Source organism: Scyliorhinus canicula, chromosome 10 (assembly GCF_902713615.1).
Source record: "Scyliorhinus canicula chromosome 10, sScyCan1.1, whole genome shotgun sequence".
Classification (NCBI taxonomy): Eukaryota; Metazoa; Chordata; class Chondrichthyes; order Carcharhiniformes; family Scyliorhinidae; genus Scyliorhinus; species Scyliorhinus canicula.
The window spans coordinates 78,861,653-78,886,294 of NC_052155.1; the positions used below are offsets into that span (position 1 = coordinate 78,861,653).

The following is a 24,642-nucleotide window of genomic DNA, read 5'->3' on the forward strand; positions in this document are numbered from 1 at the left end:
AAAAGTCTGATAGTCTAATGAATCCTGAAACAATTCTGATTGTCGTAAAAACCCATCAGGTTCACTAATGTCCTTTAGGGAAGGAATCTGCCATCCTTACCTGATCTGGCCAACCTGTGACTCCTGACCCACAGTAATGTGGTTGACTCGTAGTGCCCCCTCAAGGGCAATTAGGGATGGGCAATACATGCTGGTTCAGTCAGTAATGCCCATGTCCCTTGAATGAATTTTTTTTTTTAAAAGATGAAAAGGGTACTGATTAGTTGGCAAGGCATCTCTGGCTGAGGCATTACCATTGCAAAAACAATGGGGAGCTCAAGCTCCCAAATAATTCAAAAAAGAAGCAAAACTTGAACACATTCCTTTTGTTTTCAGAGAATGATACCCTATATATGAATGTATGTATGTTGCTTGTAATGAGCATACATGAGCCACGATATGAGCTCTACTTATTGTCTTAATTTAGTTGATAGTGGAGCTATTAGTGCATTCAGGATTGTTCGGCAAGTGCCCCGTATTGCAGAATTGCATCGAACAGTAGATGTTTTGTTTTGGATTTTGCAAACATGGGCAGGTTGGGTACAGTCTACACCCTGCTTATTGTGAACAAGCAAAGCAACATGTTATGTGATTTCGTGAGCTAATCTTTGGGATTTACAACCGATGTATCTGGCATTGTATCGACACTGAAGTTCTTACATGAAGTTGCTAAATTATGTGGTAGGCAGATGTCTTTTTGGACTAAAGGTGGCATCATGTCAGTGCGGCATTTGTGCAGTTATTGCATAGTAATAGAATGAATGTGCAGTAATATGTAATCCATTCAAATTTTTTGAGATTTCATCTCTTCAGGGTAATTTAAGGGAGACCGGACATTTTTCAGGTCTGAAAGTGGCAACCTTTGGTCCATGTTCCTTTTGTATTGTATTGTATTGGTTTATTGTCATGCACTGGGGTACAGTCCAAAGTAGTGTTCTGCATGCAGCTCAAACAGATCATTCCGCACATGAAAAGGAAATACATAACAGGGCAAACATAAAATACAAAATGTAAATACAGAGACACAGGTATTGGGTAAAGATATGTGAAGAGATCAGGATGTGAAAATGCCTGCGTGGACTGGGGTGAGCACAGTAAGAAGTCTTACAACACCGGGTTAAAGTCCAACATGTTTGTTTCAAACACTAGCTTTCGGAGCACTGCCCCTTCCTCGGGTTCATTCACCTGAGGAAGGAGCAGTGCTCCAAAAGCTAGTGTTTGAAACAAACATGTTGGACTTTAACCTGGTGTTGTAAGACTTCTTACTGAAGAGATCAGATCAGCCCATCAGTCTATAAGAGGGTTGTTTAGGAGTCTGGTAACAATGGGGAAGACATTTTTTTGAATCTGTTAGTTGGTGTGCTCAGACTTTAGTATCTCCTGCCTGATGGAAGAAGTTGGAAGAGTGAGTAAGCCGGGTGGAAGGGGTCCTTGATCATGCTTCCCGCTTTCCCAAGGCAGCGGGAGATGTAGACAGAGTCAATGGAAGGGAGGTGGGTTTGTGTGATGGACTGGACGATGTTCACGACTTTCTGTAGTTTCTTCCAGTCTTGGGCTGATCAATTGCCATACCAGGCTCTGACGCAGCCAGATAGGATGCTTTCTATGGTTCACCTGTAAAGGTTGATAAGAGTCAATGTGGACGTGCCGAATTTCCTTAGTTTCCTGAGGAAGTATAGGCGCTATTGTGCTTTCTTGATTGTCATGTTGACATGGATGGACCAGGACAGATTTTTGGTGATGTGCACACCTAGGAATTTGAAGCTGTCAACCATCTCCACCTCGGCCCCGTTGATGCAGGGGTGTGAAGTCAATGACCAGCCCTTGAGTTTTGCTGACATTGAGGGAGAGATTGTTGTTGTTACGCTGCTCCACTAGGTTTTGGTTGTTCATAATATGCAGAGTGCAGACGGTAGTCAACCAGCTGGTGCTTGCAAAACCCAAAGCAAAACATGATCAGGTGTGATTCTGCAATTGGGAAGCACTTGCTGAATAATCCTGAGTATGTCAATAGCTCCACTAACAACCAATTTAAGATATTATGTGGAGATGCCAGCGTTGGACTGGGGTGAGCACAGTAAGAAGTCTTACACCAGCTTAAATTCCAACATGTTTGTTGGAACCTTCCTCGCCTGAGGAAGGAGCAGTGCTCCAAAAGCTAGTGATTCGAAACAAACCTGCTGGACTTTAACCTTGTGTTGTAAGACTTCTTACTGCAATTTAAGATAATCAATCAAAGTCTTAATGTGGCTCATTTATGCTTGCTAAAAGTAATATGTGTTCATGTGCAAGGGCCTTTTTTTCGCAAACAACCCCAAATATTTTTAAAGCATTTATGATTTTTGACTTGCTTCAAGCCTTCTCCTATCATTCCTCATTGGCGGATGTCTTGCCATGGAGAAAGCAATCGAGTAGATTTGCCAACCAATCAGCATCCTTTTCTCCTGTACTATAATTTGTTGTGATCATTTGAAATGTGGCATTTGTGCCGTTGTCCAGATCAGTGCAAAATGAGAAGGTTTGGCAAACATGTCTCTCTTTCTAGCAATATTGAAGTTATGAACAACTAAGTTAATTCCAATAGATGCATTAGTCGGAAGCTTGAATATTGTTCCCTTTGTGGGAAGCAACTTGTAGTGCGTTTTCCAATGTGGATGAGACAACAAAAATGTAATTTAAAAAGAATTCTTCTGTAAGTCCATGCAGAACTGATTCCAATATTCTTCAATTTATCAATATTGTTTATCTTCTTCAGATGAATCGTTAAACCTAATATCCCATATGCTGCTATAGCTGATTCAGTTGTGGCTGTCGCCCCTTTCAATAAATGCATTCAAAAATTGAGGAACTGGTTATTTATCCCAGTGTCTGCTGGTGTATTAACCCATCTTCTGACGTGTATCACATACCAGGATAATGGCTAAAATAATTGAGAATAGCCAACAGTTTGTTCAGCATTATTTGTGCTTAGATGTCAATGATCAGTCCTAATTCTTCCAGTGCCTGCTTGGGTCTCACTCCCACAATCCAAAGATGTGGATGGTAGGTGGATTGTCCACGCTAAATTTTCCCTTAATTGGAAAAATAAATAAATAAAATAACGGTAGAGGGCTTGATGAATCTTTCAGGTAAATTGAAGAAAATTGGAGCAACACGAATCTTAGAATATCAGTAGAATAAATTGCTAAACAGTAGTAAAATTATTGAACATTACATCTTAATAAACCTGCAATAATCACGTCATAATTGATAATGATCTTCTGCATGTTATTGCGCTTCCAGAATTTGGATTGCACCAAAATTCTGTCATGACAGCTGCTAGCAGCAAATAAATTGATCAGAAATAAACATCTCTTAAATACAATTGGAAATTATGTTTGAGATCATTTTTGTGATTCATTTCAAGAACATAGTTTAATCTTGTGTCATGACATCCTGGTTAATTCAAGCCCCCGAAGTCGCAACACAGGTGAAATTAGGTTTTATTTAAAATACCCAAGGTCCTTGGTTGAGCCCAATAAACTACAGTCATGATGTTTGTAACTTTAACACAAGTAACCTTCTATTATGTACAGTTTTATAATTAAATGGACAGAAAATGTAACTAACTAACTTTCCTAGTGTAACCCCTTTCCCAACCCCGTATTCCTAACTCACCCCAAACGTTCAGACAACAACACAGAGGGGAAAGGGTGCTGGAAAGAAAAATAAAATATAAATAAAAATCAAAGGATCAGGATCTTTGCACTGGGATGACTTCTAGCCGATGTCTTTCTGACGTTCAGGCTTTCATTTTGGTACTTCCTTCTAGGCTTGAGATGGTATTCTCTGGCAAGTTTGTATGCCTTCAGCATAATTTCAGGTTCTCAGCAAAGGATGTGCCAGGAACTTGCTGCTTTCAGGAAAAAATAGAGCAGTACTTTCACTTCAGCAAGCAGGATAAAGAGACAGAGAGTTCCTTTCAATTCCAATGCTTCTGCCCAGTTCTCTCAGAAAGCGTCACGCAGGAACCAGCTACTCACCATTGTCAGGCAGAACACTGTCCCTGGCCAACTCACTGGCTGTAAATTAACCAATCAAATGGACCCCCCCCCCAATCCCCCCAAAAGCTAGTTCCGAAGATCCATTTGATGCTTAGAAGTCTGGATTCTCCTTTGCAAAAGACAAAACCTGGGAGCATAATGTCCTGCCATGCAGGCTGTTTTCAACCTTGAATCTTCTGCACATCCTGATTACGGGTCCACGGACCAAAATAATAAAAATGCAATAAAATAAATGGGTACAAAGGAAATAAACAGGAAACACTTCTTCACTTGGATTTCAGGGAACACCTGTAACAAGTCTCTTGACCCTGGTTGCAATTAAAGCTTCACTTGTGCGGTTAAAAATTGCAAACAAATTACGTGCCTGGTTTGCCTATGTTACAGTAAGTGGAATTTTCGATTTAAAAAGTTATTCCTTTACACCACACAATATTGTGCTGAAGTACAAAGCAGATAGTCAACATCTACAAAACTAACTGATAGTTGATCTGTTTCTGAATATAAATCGGAATTTGGGAGTACAACTTTAAACTCATCAACACAGTCATGAATGCCAAATTTCAAACTGAGCAACAATTTAGACTGCATCAGAAAAGGGTTGACAGACTGACTCTCAATGATTGAGGCGTTGCCATAGAGCATGCACAGGGAATATTGTGCCCCATGCTTTCATCTAATTCAAAATAAGGCTGAGGCGTGCTCGCTTATCTGCAGAGTAAAAGCTATAGTATAGTCAGGATTGTTCAACAAGTGCTGTTTAATTGCAGAATCCTATCTAACGTTGAACAACCGGTTGTGAGTTTTGCATGCTTGGGCAGGTTGAGTGCAGTCACTTGAGAATAGCTGAAGAGATGTCCAGCTATCCACTAGTTATTTTGTCAGACGGCTTGTGCAGCTGGCATTGCGCCAGCACTGAAAATTGTACAGCACAATAATCATTTGGCATTGAGATTTGATAAGAAATTTGGCATTCTTGCGTCAGTTTTGCCAACATGTCTCTTTTTTTTCCGAATATAGCTTATCCCTGACAGATGAGTGAAAAGGTCATATTCAAATGTCGATAATCGCATCGCTTTTAAAAGTTAACATCAACATTTTTATAACTGCAAGACAATATGTAAAGCGTCAGTTGCTCTTTATTCATAACTTCATACATTTTTTAAACTAAAAGAATGAATTATTCTGTTGATGCAGAAATATTCTAGCTTTGTTCCCTAATTTTGCAGGTTTATATGTGGATGCTAAATTTTCGAATTGGTGCTTCGTCATGATTTTGGTGTTGCAGGCAGGCTGCCTGATGCCTATTTCGAATGAAACAAAAATTGAGTTGTTTAATAGATTTGCAACACCAGTTTTGCAGATTACTAGCAAGTTGAAAATCTTCATCGGTGTTTTAAAGTTCACCTGTAGCTATTCAGTGCTTATCACATCAGTCTAGGAAACATGCTCATTTTCTCCCAATTTTTATTTTCAACAGAAAGAAGCACAGGCTACAAAAAACTGAATCTTTGGGTATTTCATGGTTAAAACTGATATAAAGAGAAACTGTAAGTTGCAAATCCCACAGAGAATCAGAAAGAAGTCCGCCAGGTACTATATAAGGAATACTGAAATGAGATAAAAGAGTAATAAAACAGGCTAAAAGAAGATAATGGGCAAAGATAAACCTCAAAACAAACATAGCAGAAAGGCAGATCATTAATTTAGGGGGGGAATACTGAGGGGGATTCTCTGCCACCCGCCGGCGGTAGCGGAGCTCCTGATATGGCAGAGACCCCCCTGTCGGGAAAAAGTGGGATCAATGCAAATGGGTCATTTGAATCTATTTGTATCCTGGACACAAATTCTCCACATCTGTGATGGGCGGGATTCATGTGAGTGTGAATAGAAAAAGTATTTGCCAGTGTGGCCCTTTCGCAGTGGTTCTTGTGGTGGGCCAAAGGGGGCCTTCCTCTCAAGTGGTATTCAACTTGGAGGAGCACTGAATTGTCAGTTGAGGGTGGATGGTACATGGTAATGAACAGGAGATTTCCTTGCCCATCTTTGACCTGGTGCCATGAGAATATGGGGTTCAAAGATGATGTTGAGGACTCCCAGCGTAACTCCCTTTCGACTATATAACTGTGTCACCATCTCTTCTGGGTCTGACCTGCTGGTGGGATAGGACATTCCCAGGAATGGTGATGTGGTGTTTGGGACAAAATCTGCAAGGTATGATTCCATGAGTATATCAAGCTGTTGCTTGACTAGTCTGTGTGACAGCTCTCCCAATTTTCGCACAAGCCCCAAATGGTAGTAAGGAGAGCTTTGCAGGTTCGACAGGGCTGGGTTTGCCATCGTTGTTTCTGGTGCTTTGGTCACTGTTGGGTGGTCTGTCTGGTTTCATTCCTTTGTGTTTTCTTTGTAACAGTTGAATACAACTGAGTATTTTAGTTCGGAGGGGCATTTAAGAGTCCACCACATTGCTGTGAGTCTGGGGTCACATGTAGGCCTGATCTGACCAGATAAGGATGGCAGCTTTCCTTCCCTGAAGGACTTCAGCGAACCGGATGGGTTTTCAATGACAACAGTCACCAATAGACTTCTAATTGCAAATTTGTATTGAATTAAAACTCCACTGTCTGCAGGGATGGGATGCAAACCTAGTTCCCCAGCACAGTAGCCTACTAATCCAATGCGTGAATGTATATCGCGCGCACACACACACACACACACACACACACACACACACACACACACACACTCATGTGTGGTGTGTTGAAAATGCATTAATCTGGGATTCAAGTGATTGACAAATTCAAAAGTAGTCAGATATATTTTGGCAAATTAATAGTCATAAATTTGAGTCTGGAAAGACTTCATATGTGCGAAATGTTCATTAATTTCATATTGTTAAAATGATTGCTCAACACGACTTGTGCCATATGTACCAAAGTCATCAATGATCAACATCCTGCCTTTTTGTCATTGATAACTTATTTCTATTTGAGAATATCGATGCCCACATTGTTCAAGATCCAGGAACAATCATAACGCTGTTAGTCACCAGTAGGAGGTAATGTTCGAAATGCTGGAGGCAGCTTCATTCACTAAAAATATATAAACATGAACTCAATGCAGTGAATGGTGAACTTAACCGCTTGATCAATGCTAATACTTATTTTAACTGCCATATATCTTGCCTTACAGGCCACAAGAGCAGTAACATTTGAGTTACATAAATTCTCCTTGTCTTTATCCATTTTTCCTTTGTGGGTGCAATAAAGATGTTCTTCGTAGATGCTAAATTTGTTACCTTCGATATGTAAAGAATACATTATGGGGGTGTGTATCGTGTTAATGTTTTAGTTGTTGACTTCCAGATATTCCAAAAATATCACATATAAAATAACTGGTTATCTGTAATAACTTTTCTGGGAATACAGGTTTATCCAGCTCAGGATTGAATATCAACTTGTGGGACTGATTTAAAAAAAATCAGAAACAGTATTTTTTATTGTTGAAGAACAAAGATGAGGTTTCATTTTAATCAAATATAGCCTTTTTATTGGGAATAGTTTCCTCATCTAACAATGGCATAATTATTGTACATTGGATAACATGATATGAAGAGGGGCATTTATTTTGAGAGATGCACTAAATTGCTAGACTTAAATTTTTTTTGTAATGCTATTAACTTATTTATAAGATTCTTATTAGCTGGATTAGCAATTCAAGCTGACAATTGAAAATTTTAAGTCAGTAACATAATTGGTAAGATTGACATTATTACAAAGAAGTTGTTTTCCTTTGGTCCTTTCGAAATCCATCTTTCAGTAGATCGGTGTTATTATGTTCCTTATTTTAGCAAGCAAGAGAACATGACATTATTCTTTTACTCTACTTCAAACAAATTTAATTGCCATCCACAAACATAATATTTGTACTGTACACAAAATTATATAGATGTCTTAGTGATAGAAGATACATGACTTTCAGGTTAAGAATTTATTCCACACAGCTGGTTAAAATAAAACCGAGGAATTGCTGCTGCAACTGAAATTGGGCCTCTGTTTTTGATAATATTTGATTATTTCATTTAATTTTTTAATCTTCATAATGGCTGACTTCATCTTTTCATGTTTAAAATCCTCGATAAATTTCTGTCTTGAAGTATTATTTCTACATTGTATCGTAAATCAAATAATGAAATTATAGTGTAGGATATAACAGGGTAGAAACATAGAAAGCAGGAGAAGACCATTTGGCCCTTCAAACCTGTTCCACCATTCATTCTGATCATGGCTGATCATCCAACTCATCACGCTTCTCCCCCCCCCCCCCCCCCCCCCCCCCATTTCCTTTAATCCTTTTCGCCTTGAGTGCTATATCTAACTGCTTCTTGATAACATGCAAAGTTTTAGCTTCAACTACTTCCTGTGGTAACAAATTCCACAGGCTCACCACTCTCTGGGTGAAGAAATTTCTCTTCACCTCTGTCCTCGATGGCAGTAAGATTCGCCTTATCCCTCGCTCATAGATAAGTCAGTCCGGTTGAATTAATTTCAGTAATGTTTATTTCTTTAAGAACACATTTTGGTACATTCACACAAAATTAGCTGGAAAAGTCTTTATTCCTGTGTGTCTGGAAATGTCCTTGAGACACTAACGAGTGGAAGCAAAAACTTCAAGATAAAAGTGACTTCAGATTTACAAAATTAAAAGTCATTTCAACAAAGGCCTTTAAAAGTAATTTTTTACCAATTCTTCAAGGATTCTCTGACAGCTAAAGTTTCTCTGTTAATCAGTTAAACGGATCACATTCTTAAGGGAATCCTTATCTCGGTTTAGCCCCTTGTTTAGTTTCATTGGCTCTAATTCTCAGCTGAGACGCCCCTTTGATTCGTTCAGGAAAGTATCAGTCACTTAACAGGCAATTGGTTAATTAGACATTCATCAATTACTCCAAATGAATTAATTAACTTTGCCACGACATTTGTCCCACGACTCTTGTCCCACGTTCAAACTCCCTACGTCATGCCTGCTCTCAGTTACGAGATTGTTGAATGTACCTTCATATCAGTACTTGCAGTATATTATTCGTAACATTTGAAACAGTCATGGACAGTATTCAAACGATTAGCCAATTTATAACTTCATATTTCTACAAATTCTGTAATTTTCAGGAATTGTTTTAGCTAACATCTTAAAGGACCCCCATCTATAATTGTTGAATCCAACAATGGTCTACCCCGTATCCTTAGAATGCGACCTTTGATTCTGGACACACCCACCATCGGGAACATTCTTCCTGCAGAAGGTGGGCCTAGGTAGGGTGCTCTTGCAGAGGGTTGGTGGAGACTGGATGAGGCGAATGGCCTCCTTTTGCACTGTCCCACAGCTCCTCCATCAGTGAGTGTCCTGGCGTCCTTGGGCATGTTGTTATTTCTTTACGCAGGAAGCTTTTGATTTTTAAGTGTTGTCTTTCGTTCCCGTTAGGCAGTTGAAACCTCGCTGTCAGCTCCTCTAGAGTCGCTAGTCTGTCGTCTACGGAGAAGTCCCTGACTGTCAGTGTCCGCTCGTCCAGTCTCCACCTTTTAAAGCTGAAGTACATTGTGGCTGGTGCGAACCTGTGATTGTTGCAGATGTGGAACATGGACATTTCAGTCAGGCCAAAGTGTTGCCGCAGCTGGTTCCCATTTCCGGAACATGATTATTACCACTGGGCTTGTAGAGTGCTTGGCTGGCAGAGTTGAGAGTGTTGTTCCAAGCAAGGGCCCAGAGGAACATTTCTAGGCAGGAGTTCTCCTCTATCCTTACCCATTCTGTTTCTGGCTCCTTTACCTATCCCTTTACTCTTTCTGCTGTGGCTGCCCAGTGGTGGTATTGCAGGTTTGAGCATTCCAGGCCTCACATGCTTTTTCTTTTCAGGTCTTTTTTTGGGATCCCTGGATTCCTCCCCCCCCCCCCCCCCCCCCCCCCCCCCCCCCAAATACACACACAAATGCCATAATAATTTTGTCTACTGTGTGAAAAAAGGCCTTGGGGATTCAGATCGATATGGATCTGCAGGTCCTTCTTTACTTCTACTATACTCGTCAGGTTTCATTTGTGGATCCGTGTCATTGTGGGCACTTTGGATCCCCAGGTAGCTGAATTTGTTTTGGGCTTGTTTAAACAGCAATTCCTCCAGCTCTGCCTCTCTCCCTTGTGGGTTCGCTGGGAAGATTTCACTTTTGCTCAGGTTGAGTTTGTAGCCTGAGAAGGCTCAAAACTCTAAGGAGCAACATGATTCCGTCCATGTTGCTTTGGGGGTCTGAGACATAGAGGAGCAGGTCTTCAGCATTGAGTGAGACTCTGTGCTCTCTGTCCCCTCTCTGGATCCCCTTTTAATTTTTTGCCATTCTTCGTGTGATCACCAGTAGCCCAATTGCCAGGACAAATAGAAGTGGAGACAGCGGGCGTCCCTGCCTTGTGCTCCTGTGCAGCTGGAAGTATTTAGAGTTTGTGGTGTTATTCTGCATTCTCTCCCTGGGAGTACTGTATGGACGTTGCACCCAGGCAGTGAACCCTGCTCCAAGCCCAAACCGCCCCAGTACCTCTGTGAGGTTAGTCCACTCGGCTCTGGGGCTAGCTTTCTCGCTAGTGTGGTGGCCCCCCTCCTGGGGTCGGTCTAAGCCTATGCTTCACCTGCTACATATCCTCCCACCCTTCCTCCTCCTCCTGCACTCTCTGCCAGGCGGTACAGTCCCGCGCAAATTGTCTCTTGGTGCTTCTGGGTGATAGTTTCACCGCTGCCTTTGTTGCTGTCTTCCCAGTCCGTTCTCTTAGACAAATTTATTCACAAGGTTTGTAAAGTAATGATTCCTGCACTGGAAAGTGATCCATAGTTTGGCTGGGTACATCCAAATTTAACCCCACTTTTGTACAGGGCTGCATTTGCTCTGTTAAACTCTGCCCAGTGCTTGGCCAGATCTGCCCCAATGTCCTGATATATCCTAACCTGGAGTCCTTCCCAGTTGCAGGTCTTTGTTTGCTTGGCCCAGTGCAGGATTCTTTCCCAGTCCTATTCCTGGTGCATCTTGGCGATTATGGCGCTCGGTGCTCCCCGCCCTCAGGTTTTGGCCGGAGCGACCTGTGCGCTCTGTCAGGTTGGGGAAGCTGTCCCTTCCACCAGGTTTTCCAGCATCTGAGCCATATATTCTGTGGGGTTCCTGCCTTCGGTTCCCTCCGACAGGCCCACTATCCTCAGATTTTGGCGCCACGACCGGTTTTCCTGGCTCTCTATCTTCCTTTTTAGGCTTCTCTATCCGTCTCTTGGGTGGTGACCCTGTCGATCTGATCTGTTGAGGCGTTTCCCAACTCTTTGATGGTGTCCCTTAGCCTCCAGTTGCCTCTCTGCCTTGTTCAGGGCCACCTGCATGGTGGCCAGGACCTCCGCAACCACCACCGTGACCAAATCATTTATGCCTGTCTTTACGTCTTCTTTGAGGTCTCTGGTGAGGAACTTCTTCCATCCACCCTCCGGCAAGGAAGAGCTCCATGTGTAGCTTTTTGGTCCCTTTTGTTAGAGTGTGGCTGCCGTTTCTTCGCCTCATGGGTCCGTCATCTTGTTTGCTCACTTCTGGCTTCTGCTGCTTTTTCTCTCTTTTTGGCTTCTGGAACTGCTGTTGTTTGGCATTGATCCTTGTGCTGCTACTTGAAAGGGTGAGAGAATGCTTTTTTTCCCTGGTCCTTGCGGGCTATTTTGGATAAAAGCCTAATTTTGAGTTCTTGGAAGGAGAGCCACCTTTTCTGTGTCAGCACAGCACATCCATGTCACTGGAAGTCAATAACCAGCCTTTTAAGTGGTACTTTTGACACATGCTTTTTGAAAAACCCAAGAAGGCTTTGTCTTCATCAATCAACTCGATCACTATATTCAATGAGATTAGCCGAGCATGGTTTAACTTTTACAAATCTGTACTGGCTCTACTTAATGAACAACAAGAGGGTCACATTTTCCATTCCCCAATCCTCTTGGACCTCATTTCTGGGAAAGATAGAAAATTATGGCAAGCTCTTACGCTATTTTCACTCCCACTTTGTGAAGCAACAAGGGATGCAAGCCATCTAGACCAGGGGAGACTTTTAAAGCATAGTTAGCTTTTCCATATAATCCTTCCAATTAATTTTCATCCCATCCATTACTTCTACCATCCCCCCTTCTACCAATAATTAGGTAGTATTCTCCCCCATGCCCCTGTAAACACTGATACAAAGTACACAAGCATCTATCACCCTCATTGCTCATAATAAACTCCATCCCAGTATTTATATGTAGGTTGAAGACTTTTTGGAGTCATCTTTATGTTAACTGCCTTCTATCCCCATACTCTCTTTGGGAAGAGTAATTTTTCTATTTGCTCTCAACATGTGCATTTGAGCCTGGTTCTCACTTGAATAATTCACCTGACATGCATCATACCTCTTTTTTTTGTTCCCATCATGTGATCTATCTCCCTCGTCATCCAAGAAACCATTACCTTGCGCCCTTTTTGAAATGTACCCAGCCTGTATTTGGAATATCACTTCCTTATGGACCATTCATTGGTCTGTTGCCATCTGTCCATCATTGATTTCACTTTATCCCAGTTAGATTCCCTCACATCCCATTGAAGTTAGTCCCTCCTTCAACATAGAAGTTCTGCACTAGGTTGTTCCTTGCCCTTCTCCAATTTAAGCCTTGAGATCCAATTACCACACTTAATCAAGTGTTTCTCACAGACTCTTGGCCCATCTCATTGACCAGCAGCAGATCCAATAATGCCTCCTTTCAAGTTGGACTGAGAACATGATGGTCAAGGTAGTTCTCCTGAACGCATTTCAAAAATTCCTCTCCCTCCTTACCCTTTACTCTAACATTTTACCAATCAACATTTTGGTTAATTAATTAGTTTCCTCACTCTATTCTTGCAAACCTCTGCGATTAGCCCTTCTTAGTTAGCTACTATCTAATATAGTACTGCTTACATCGCTAGTACTGTTCAACATATCACTCCTTTATGCATCTTATTTTCCTTTTCTACTTTTTAATGTTGGTTCCCATTCCCCTGCCAATTTGGCCTATATGATCCTCAGCAATGTGGTTGACTCGTGAAACCCTCTTAAATGGCCTATCAAGTCACTCAGTTCCAAGGCAATAAATGCTGGCCTCGCCAATGGTGCCCACGCCCCATAAATTAATTATAATAAACATGACCCTGACACCAGGGGGACAACGGACCATTTGGGATTCACATCTGTGGCCCAATAAATGCCTGTCTGTTCCCCGAGAAAATATCCCATTACTATTGCTTTTTGAACCTTGTTCGTGCTTCCTGTATAGCTGAGAAAGCTGTGATGCCTTGAACTTGATTCTGGCTGCATTCCCCTTATGAACTATCATTCCATGGTGGTAAGTGAAAAGCAATCTGCATTTTGCACCACTTGCCAATTTGTCCCTGCCTTTCTGGTGGCTACTTATTTCCTCTCTTGCTCCCTACTCTTATGTTATATGGCGACCACAACTATAAGCTCTGAACCTCACTTGTGCACTGCAGTGTCACCAGCTGCTGCTCAGTCTCTGAAACCTGGAGCTTGAGCTATTGCAATTGATGACACCACAAATGATTATCCAGAACATAAGAAATGTCCTGGAATTCCCACAGATCATTGGATATGCAATCTAGAGATCAGAGTAATCGTGCTATTTCTCTGTTTTAAATGATGAGTGTTATTTATAAGCCTTCTGTGACTAATAAAGTCTGCTAATATATCTTACTAATCTTAGAGCCCTTCCTTTTGATTTCACTTAGTTCCAATTTTATTTTATTATTTTGGTCCGTGAACCCATAATCGGAATGGTCCTTTAAGCAGAGGACACGAGCTGAAGAAACCTGCGAGTCAAGACAGTGTGTTCCAGGTTTTGTATTTTAGAGAAGAGAAAAGAGACTCGTCGGCATTGAGCGAATCTTAGGAACCAGTTGTTGAGAAAGTTGGTTCGATTGGCTTGATGGCATCCTGTGGGTTTACCAGGGACCGTGTTCTACCCGACAACAGTCACTGATTGGTTCTTGCATGATACTTTTGAGAGAACTTTGTAGAAGTGTTTAGACCTTGTAAGTGAAAGGAACAATCTCGCTCACTTGTTCTCTCGCTCTGAAGTAAAGAACCACTTTATTCTTCTAAAAACAGTGATTGTCTGGTACATTGTAATGATTTTGATTTTACAAAGAAAGTAGACAGCTTTGCCAGAGAAAACCATCTGAAGCCGAGAAGGAATAAGTATCGGAACAAAAGCTAAAACTCTGCAATGACTTTAACTGTAAGCCATCCTCGTGCATCAGAGATCCTTTATCGTTTTATTTTATCCTTATTTTATTCCTTCTCCACCACCCTTTCTCTCTATGTTGTGTCTACTATAGAGTGGAATGGGTTGGGAAAGGGGTATTAGGTAGTCAGTTACATTTTTGTCAGCTTAATTATATTACTGTTAAATAATAAAAGGTTATTTGTGATTACAATTTACAAACCTGGTGTGTGCAGTTTATTGGGCTTAGCCAAGGTCCTCCAGTGTTTTAAAAATAACATATTATTTCACTTGTGTTGCGACTCTGGGACAAGTGGGGCTGGAATTGACTGCGCACTAGCCCAGGGGGTCATATCACTAACACTAATAACCCATAACAGAAGAGGAGATCTAAAAGCGACTTATTTTCCTTCTGTTGCTGCCACTTAAATATAGAGAAGCTAACTAATAATAATAATCACAAGTAGGCTTCAAGGAAGTTACTGTAAAAGCCCCTAGTTGCTTCATTCTGGCGCCTGTTCGGGGAGGCCGGTACGGGAATTGAACGCGCACTGCTGCCTTGTTCTGCATGACAAGCCAGCTGTTTAGCCCACTGTCCCAAACCAGCCCCTGCTAAACCAGCCCCTTCCTCTGAGACTGCGTCCTCATTCGAGAGTCAACAACCAGGAGGTAAATCCTCTCTACATCTACCCTGTCACGCCCTGTAATAATTTTGTAAGTTTCGCTAAGATCATTTCACATTCTTCGAAGCTCTAAAGTAGGGTTTCCCAAACTTTTCAAGATGTGGAACCCTTTTGACGTCCCATGAGCCCTGAAGGAATCGCTGTGAAACATTCTTATTTTGAAGAATTAAACCGAAAAAAATTATTATTATTGTGCAGTAAGTACAAACATATAAAAACTAACTTAAAATATGTTTCAATGTCTTATATGTATATATTTATTTATTACAATAAAAAAGTTCTGTTATTCAACATATATTTACAAATCTTACCTTTTTGTTCTTATTGATGGGAGCATTCATTCTCACCCACCCTCTCACTCAGCCCAGCTCCTCATGCTCTGCAGTTCCATGTACCTGAGTTTAAATTGAAGTATTTCCAGCTCATCCAATCAGAGGCCAGCTTCTCAGTTCGTTGGCAGCTGATAGGCTGACTAATGCCTAACCAACAGTGAAACAACCATCTCTGATTAGACAAGTTTACAGGAAAGCCATTTTCAAAATTTAAGTGAACTGGACAGACGAACCCAGTTTGGGAACCACTGCTGCAGAGAATTGTGCAGACCGCTTTTAATTTATGACATAGTCGATTTGAAAATAACAACCCTGCACACAAGATTTACAAGGTTAGGTTATGACCAAAAACTACTGCTAAAAGTTATTTAGGTAAACTGATAAAGTTATAAACTAGAATACAGAACAACGATTAAAATGCAGATGAAGGAAGAAAAAATACGAAAGATGAAATTTCAAATCAGTCTCTGAGAAATATGGCTGTGGGCCCATTGCTTGAATTCCATTCTTTCTGAACTGAATGATTCTGATTTTGCAGTTGTGCCTTCTGCAGTTGGCCAGTTGCCCGTTTGGCTTTTTCAGGTGTATTCAGCAGGTTTTGGGAGAGAGATGGTTTCTTGATCGTAACTACTTCTGCAGTTGAAGCATTTGAAGATCACCTGGAAATAGCAGAAAGGCAGTTAATTTCTTAATACCTTTATCTTTGACTCCTGGTAGCAGAGAGAAAATCCCTCTGATGTCTCAGAGATCTTCTTGCGGGAGGGTTAGGGGCAATTAAGAGCGGTGTGCTGCTATTGTTTCTCACATTGCCACACAAGGTAGCTTAAGGACTACTTTTTTACAGTTCAAAAACATAAAAATGTCTCCAATGTCAATTTGTGGAGCGGTTGGTTCACAGAATCCCAGAATTGTTGCAAACCAGAAAGATCCCGTTTCACCCATCGTGTCTGCACCAGCTTGCCAGATAAGCATCATGACTTGGGTCCATTTCTCTGCTGTTTCCCCATACCCTGCACATTGGTTACTTGAATAGAAAAATCAAAGGTCCTTCTGAATGGCTCGATTGAAACTGCCTCCACCATACTTCCAGGCAGTGCATTCCAAACTGGAAACACTCGTGTGAAAATAAATTTCCTCATATCACAGTTGTCTCATCAAATCAGCCGGTGACTGGTGAAATTCCAAATGTTGGCATCACATTGAAGAGTAGTATTCCATGAATTTATGTTACAGTGGATTGTTCTATCTCAATAGTGTTTATCATTAGCATTGTTTCTGTTTCACAAGGGGTGCCTATTTGTGTGCATATTAGTGTTGAATTGGATGGCGTTCTTATTTAAGGGAAGGGGGATTTTGCGATAGTATATTGATTAGTATGTTAATATAATATGTTGGATGAAATAAATAATCACTTGAATGCATGTTGATGCAAATACATACCTGATGTGTTCTGGTCAGTTGCACATGTAAGCACAAGGATCAAGTTGCCTAATAAAGCTCTTGGTTCAACCTCTATGCCAGCCTTTTGACTATGTTTGTGTTACTGTAAAACCCCAGATAATTCAATGACATGGACTAGTATGTTGATGATGCAAGGGCATTGCAGTCAATCCCTTTACAATTGATGCAATATTCTTAAATATTCTTAAAAGTTATGACTGAGTCCACTGATATTTTAAGGAAATTACAAATGTTCTTTGTACTACTAATGTGGTCAAGGGCCATTAAAGGGAGATGGACGAAATCAAAAGTTAGGGAACAGATTATGTTGCATGGGCAATAAATAATGGAAACAATATTCCCAGTGTTTAAGTGGAGGAAAATGTGGCTTAACCAGGACTGCATTCTGCACAACTTGGGTCATGTCGTCTTACCATTTCTTTTGACATTAGTTCTAGCAAAATCCAAAAGGTTGAACAATGCTAAGTGACGTGCGATGTACATATATGCAAAACTGTTTATATAATTTGGTAATCGAACTGTTGATTGCACTGAAGGCAAAAGATACAAGATTGCTTCTAATTGATGGCTGTGTGTTGCTTATATTCTCCATTCGGTAGTATAATTTTTGATTGATGTAAATTGATCAGTTACAGCCAGCATGGACTTGTAAGTGTTGAGAAATGTATAACAAATGGAGTTGAATTTTGTTGAGACAGTATTAAGACCATAAGATATAGGAGCAGAATTAGACCATTCGGCCCATCGAATCTGCTCTGCTGTTCGATCATGGTTGATATGTTTCTCATCCGCATTCTCCTGCCTTCTCCCTGTAACCCCGCTCCCCTTATTAATCAAGAACCTATCTATCCCTTAAAGGCACTGTTACTAGGCTTCCACAGCTTTCTGCGGCAATGAGTTCCACAAATTCACCACTCTTTGGCTGAAGAAATTCCTCCTCTTGTTGAAACGTGGTAGATAATAGAAGGCATTTAATAAAGTTCCATAGCAAGGTTTTTAAGAAAAGTTAAAACATGAAATTGGAGGCACCCTTTTAACATTGGAAGGAACTTGGTTAGGAAGTACGAGACAGAATAGGGATAATGGGTGTGCACTCTAATTAGCAGGCTATGACTTGTAGTTCCAAAGGATCTGAACTGGGGTCTTAACTTAACATTATATTTATAAATGCTTTAGAGGAAGGAATAAAAATCATAATATCTAGGTTTTCTGTCTGCATTAATGTAGGTGGCACAGTGAGCCACATAGATGGGTGTAGCAAGTTGTAAAAGTAAATGAGCTGAACAATATCTGATGAAGTTCTAAATGGGAACATGCAAGTCCACCTATTCCTGAGAAAGATATTTTCTAAATGGTGGGAAGCTAGGGATTGTGAAGGAACATAAATTTAGAGGTCCATGTACAGAAATCACTAAATATAAGTGGTAAGGTCTAAAAGAGACATTAAAAAGGCTAATGAAATGTCAGCCTTAATCTCAAAGTAACTGGAGCACATGGTGTTGGCTATGTTACAGTTACCGAAATTTCTGATTCAGCCACATCTTGGATACTGCGTTCAGTTTGGGCACTGTACCTCTGGAAAGAAATATTGCTCTTGGCGAGGTGCAGAGAATTTTTGACCAATTATGAATACAGATTGCATAGATTAGATTTGTGTTCCTTAAGTGTAATAGACAAACAAGGCATGATCTATTCAGACATTTAAGATGATTAAAGGGAGGTAGAGAGAAACTATTTCCTATGGTAGAAGTGTCCAGAACGACCTTAAATATAGAGTTAGATTGATGAGGGTGATGTCAGAAAGAACCTCTTCTCATAAAGAAAAGCTGGAACTTGCTCTCCAAAAATTGCTTTTGAGGCTAAAGCTATGTCAATTGAAAATTCCATACATGAGATTGAGATTTTTATTGAGCAAGGGTATTGAGGGGTATGAACCAAGGAAGGCAAATAAAGTTGACCTATAAATCAACAACCATTTTATTGAAAGTTGGAATCAACTTCGAGGGGCTGAATGGCAGTCTCTCACCCTATGAACACAAGTTCAAAACATTTGTAAGTCTTCAGTTTTTTGTGAGTGGATGTGGTCTTTACAATTGGAGCTTGCAGCGGATTGTAGTATTGTGTGTATGCATTCTTGTATACTCGCAGAACATTTTAATCACAGTTCAGTGTGAGTCGCAGGTGATGCGATATATTTGGTCATTGGTTGCATATCACATTCTAAGCACACTGGTGTGATGTAGTATTATAGAACTGTAATGGATATGGGGAAATCTTTTGCAAAAAACATCAGTGCGTAGGAATATCATGGGTAGACATTGATGAAGGTGGTCTGAAATATAGTTCTAGTGAGAAACTGACGAGACCGAGTACAATTTTGGTTGAGCACCCTGCCCAATTTTGAAATAAATAGAGAGCAATATGTGCAAAATTGACATTCTCCTCAATCTTCTGTGTTTTTGTTTGGTGAGTCAATTTGTCTCCATTTTAGCAGCAATGTGAATAAGCAACCTCATGAGCAAATGGAAGTCCTAAACTGTGTTATTCTACATGCTGCAGACTCAAAAGGAGTCGCTAAATCTTTTTTTCTATCCCGTTGGCTAACTGTGATAATTTAAGCGAATCAACCGAGTGGTAGCACTCTTGCCTCAGAGCCAGAAGGTTGCAGATTCAAGTCCCACACCAGAGTATAGAATCTAGACTAACACTCCAGTCAAGTACTGAGGGTAAATTGCTCTGTTAGGGCTCTTGTCTTTCTGATAATGAGGCCCTGCCTGCCTTCAGGTGGACGTAAAAGATCTCATGGCACTATTTTGAAAAAGAACAGGGGAGTTTCCGCACAGTGTCTTGATCAATATTTATTATTCAATGATTTTGACTCATGTAGATTATTTGGTCATGATTATATTGCTGTTTTTGACTCATGTAGATTATTTGGTCATGATTATATTGCTGTTTTTGACTCATGTAGATTATTTGGTCATGATTATATTGCTGTTTGTGGGATACTTGTGCATAAAATGACTATTCCATTTCCTGCATTATAGTAACTACATTTCACAAGTATTTAAAAAATTGTCTATTGAAAAATCTTTTTTCAATAATTAGCACTTGTGTGTATTCAAATTCTGTGGTTTGTTTTAAAATTGTTTCTGTCTCTTATTCATTTCAGATGGAATCAGTATTGCAGGGTTGCCCTTGTCAAGTCCTTTCCGACAGAATGGCAAACTACGCTCAGAGAGCAAATCTACGATCTTCAATTCAGCTGATACCAACAGTAAGAGTGAATACAGTCACATCAAGGTATGACTGCCTTCAGAATATTTTGTGTACAGTAGTTTGGGTAGGTGTACTACTTTAAAGCTCGAGTTTTATTTTTGTGACAACTCAGCTAAGTGTTGACTTGCATTTGGAACAGAAAAAGGAGCAGGAATAGCCAATAAAAAGCCATGAGTCCGCTGTGCCTTTTAATAAACTAAGGCATGACTATTCCATTTCCTGCATTATAGTAACTACATTTCACAAGTATTTAACTAGCATTAAGCACTTTACGGCATCCTGAGGTAATTAAAAGTGCTATATAAATGCAAAGTCAGTCTGCCTGACTTATAATACTTTTTTCGCAGCCCTTCAAATCTATTGAGAAGGCTGTCTTTACCGCCCATTCTTTGCACTAACTTATAGTCGGAGTCCTCAATCCTCGACCCCAATCTGTATTTTTGGTGTTGAAATGAGCATCTTTAGAAAAGCGGACATTTAAACTCTAGAAAGTTGTGAAATGTCACTCTGGAGAAGGCTGAAGCAAGCAAAGATCTGAAGAGGAAAACACAAGACATTCAAGGCTTAGCAAAATGAGCTAGGCCAGATCACTACTTTGCCTGCTTCATCTTTCTCAGCATATTAGTACTGTTGCACCCCAGTACTGTGGCGCCAGTACCATACAATGTTGTGACTCTTAAACTCAATTTCCATGGGAGGTCTCCTGATTAATTGATGTAAACCTGGCAGAAGATCAGCGAAAACTGAAATTTGACATGTAATTTTTTTGTTGAAGGTTAATCAGGAGAATCTTTGGTACTACTGATCCCTGAAATCCTTTTGCAGTCCATTTTGTTTTTTAAAAAATAATCATCATTGATAAATTGCCTCACCACCATCTCCTTGAGCAAAATGAGAAAATCTGGTAATGTGCCGAATACTTTTTAAATTTTAAATGTGATGTTCTCTATTTAAGATTGTTAAAATCTTAAATATCTTTTTATATGCAAGAACAAAAACTTAGACATTAAACAGTTAAATCTTAAAAATTGTGGGAAATAGAAATGCCTTGCTGGCACGGATAGATTATGTTGAGACACAATTTGAAGGATTTTACTTTTGGTTTTCAGTAGTGCAACTAATATTTTGAATGTTGTTGCAGTGTGTGCTAGGGAAAGTCTTTTTTGTAGTTGGCCTTTTGATATTTTCTAAAGTCATGAAGGTGTTCCAAATCATCATCTGGGATAACCAATATAATGGTTTGTGTATTATTGCGTTGTGCACCAATGAAGTACATTATGATGATACTAACTGCTCTGAGTACGTTCACCATGAATTCTTAATCTCAGAAAACCATTCTTAAGGAAGATGGGAAAGAGCAAGTCAGGTTAACTAACTTGAGGTGGTTAAAGGTCCTCCATTAAATCCAAATTATTTATTTTTATCAGAACGAATGAAATTGAATTTAAATTAGTTAAGCTGCCTTGTTTAGGATGATCAAGTTAAAACGATGTGGCACTACAACCACGGTTGCCCTGGTGTTCCCCTAAATAAATTTCCAATGCTGCAATGGGACTGCTGCTATAAACCAGGTCTGGCACCTGATCTATATCCTTGTTTCTCCCCTGGCATATTGTGTAAGATAACAGTTGTTTAATATTCACAAATATTCCAGTTAATTTGTCTGAAATACAGATTAAATCACATTGGATCATTGAAGACTGGGAGAGTTACATCCATTGCATAAGTGTTTTCTCAATTTTGCCTCCTGTAATTTGTGATTGGTCCTTAAACCCATACTTTCTAAGTCAATGATGAGAGTAGAAAAGGTCATGCCATCACCATTTTAGCTTCGATATTAATAGCTTACAAATTTCCTCAAGTCCCTGAGGATGTGATCTCAGCTGATTTGGCAGATACCAATCTTGCATCACCATTGAGTGTTCTTATTGCATGTATTTTAACTCCAACCTTCTAGAGCCACAAGTCCCACTTTTTTGGTCTTTCCCCCCACAAAATACATATCTGTTGATGGAGCCTTGCAAGGATCTATACATATCACTGGACAATGGCCTGCATCAGAATTTTTGTCAATATACCTTTTCGACGGCAGCTGAAGTCAGCTCTTGCCTCATTACAAGATCTTAACTTCATTTAGTATGAGAAATCTGAGTTGAGGCAAAGGGATGACGATGTTCTTTGGTGCCTTGTTTTGATGTGCGCTCACTCATGTTTTCTAGCTGCCCGACCAACATTCTGTCTGGTGGCTCCTCTTCCTGCATCAAAACAAAATCACCTCCTTCTTCGCCATCTAATGGCAGAAACCATTTCAGTTGTAAATCCTCAGTTTATGAGATCTCATCCTCTTCAGTATGTCATATGAGAGTACCTTTAAGAAATGTGTGATTATCAAATAGCTGTAGTGGATGTACCTTTAAGAAATGTGTGTTTATTAAATAGCTGCAATCATGTCAGAGAGTGGGTGGAGCTGGGTTGTCTGTCTCTTTTACTTTCGCTTTGAGCAAGCAGCTACAGGGTGTGTTTAGTTTCGTTGTGCAGATTGAGAGCGGCATCTAGCAGAACCAGGTGTAATTCTGATTTCTTTCTGCATGAAAGGAATGTCTTCAAATCACTTGCTCATTTAAAAGTGCTAACTGCTCTCAGTAGAGAATTTAAAATAGATGTCTGTGTTGAAGAGAGTATTTGTCTTATGGATGTTGCAAGGAAGATTAAGGGTTACTATTGGAGTACTGTATTCTTTGGGGGAGTATTTGAGTTGATAGTTGTTAAGATGTTTACTGTATATTTATAAAAATGTTAACTGGATTCATAGGATAAACATTGTTTTAATTTAAAAGTACTTTAGCTCTCTGTTGCACCATACCTGTAAAGTGGGCCCGTGTGCTCCCCATAGCCAAAAGCTGTTAAAAGTTATGGGTCAGGTCAACTCCATGATACACTTTGGGGTCCTCTAAACCTTGGCCCGTAATTAGTCTTCCTCGATGTCTCCCATCACTCTGGTTAGTGGAGAGGAGCAACACACCTGCTATGATTTTGAGTGAATTTAGAAGCAAATTATTCTTCAAGGATCTTTGTTAAAGTCACCATCCACTGAGCTGATATTGCTTTCCTGTACCAGTTGTGGGTCTATTTTAGGATTATCGTGCTTGAGCTAAGTGGTATGTGTGGCCCTGTGACGTTTCCAGCGTTTGCAGAGTAAATCTGTGTGCATTTGGACAGAGTACAAAACTGATCTGATATGTTCAACAAATAAGATGTGAGTCATTTGAATAACAGGTGAAACTGTGGCAAATTAGAGAACTAACATTTTTAGTTCTGTGGCTTCCACTCAAATGAACACATTCATCAGATTAGTCCTGAACTTTCCCTGTTCCTGGAGTTACCCAACAATCCACCTTTTTGCTTGTTTCTGCTCACATAGAACATAGAACAGTACAGCACAGAACAGGCCCTTCAGCCCTCGATGTTGTGCCGAGCAATGATCACCCTACTCAAACCCACGTATCCACCCTATACCCGTAACCCACAACCCCCCCCCCCCCCCCCCCCCCCAACCTCACTTTTTTAGGACACTACGGGCAATTTAGCATGGCCAATCCACCTAACCCGCACATCTTTGGACTGTGGGAGGAAACCGGAGCACCCGGAGGAAACCCACGCACACACGGGGAGGATGTGCAGACTCCTAACGTACTAAGAAATGTGGTAACTACCTGCTCTTTCTTTTACTTGAGAATTTTTTCTATACATAATCTCCATTTTCCCCCTGTTGTCTATAAAGAGAGAAAATTAGAACACACGGCTCATTTTGTTAACTCCTTACTGTGTTGACAAACTATGGTCTTGGACATCCGAACACCAAATTATGCTTACTTGATTTGAATGTTCTCCTCCCTCTGAAACCAAGAGTAGTCTGGCATGTGGAAGTTAGGGAACAACCATTGGTTCCCATGTAGGTTTGCTTTTATTATTTTCAAAAAGTATTATTGACACAACGTTTGTTGCTTCCCAGCATCCCTTTGGCAATATTTGGGGAGGGGTGTGTGTGGGGGAGATGAGCAGGAATGTATTACAATTGTGGACTCATTTATGTTTGCTTTTGGGTAGAAGAAATTACATTTTTATTTTGTGCAAAAATGAGATCCGTTTCAAGTGTTGCTAATGTCAGGATCAAAAATGTTTCAAAGTGAGGTAACATTCTATTTTTCTCTGAGGCCAGGTCATTGCAGCTTTGTATTGCTACTTTAGAATAGTCAATGAAAAGTGCTTTTGAAGAATGTACATCTCTGGAATAAATCATTTTCGGACAATGTTTTACAAGTTTCAGAATAGATTTTTGCACTTGGAGCATCTGTTTGTTTTGAAATAGAGATTCACAGCCTATCACTATTCAATGCCATGCAGTATATTACTGGCAACGTATGTTAACGTTGAACAGTTCCCTGTAAAATTTACCTTCTCTGCTCTCACATTTACAGCAAAAAAAAAACATGCAG

The 24,642-nt window shown here is 40.2% G+C and overlaps 1 protein-coding gene across 1 annotated transcript in view; it reads left to right on the top strand.

Moving 5' to 3' along the window:
* The window catches only part of trappc9 (trafficking protein particle complex 9), a 1,005,291-nt gene that overhangs the window by 212,867 nt on the left and 767,782 nt on the right, over positions 1–24,642 (top strand). Inside the window, 1 exon segment of the mRNA XM_038809220.1 lies at positions 20,040–20,170. Within this exon segment, the coding sequence (XP_038665148.1) occupies positions 20,040–20,170 (131 nt within the window).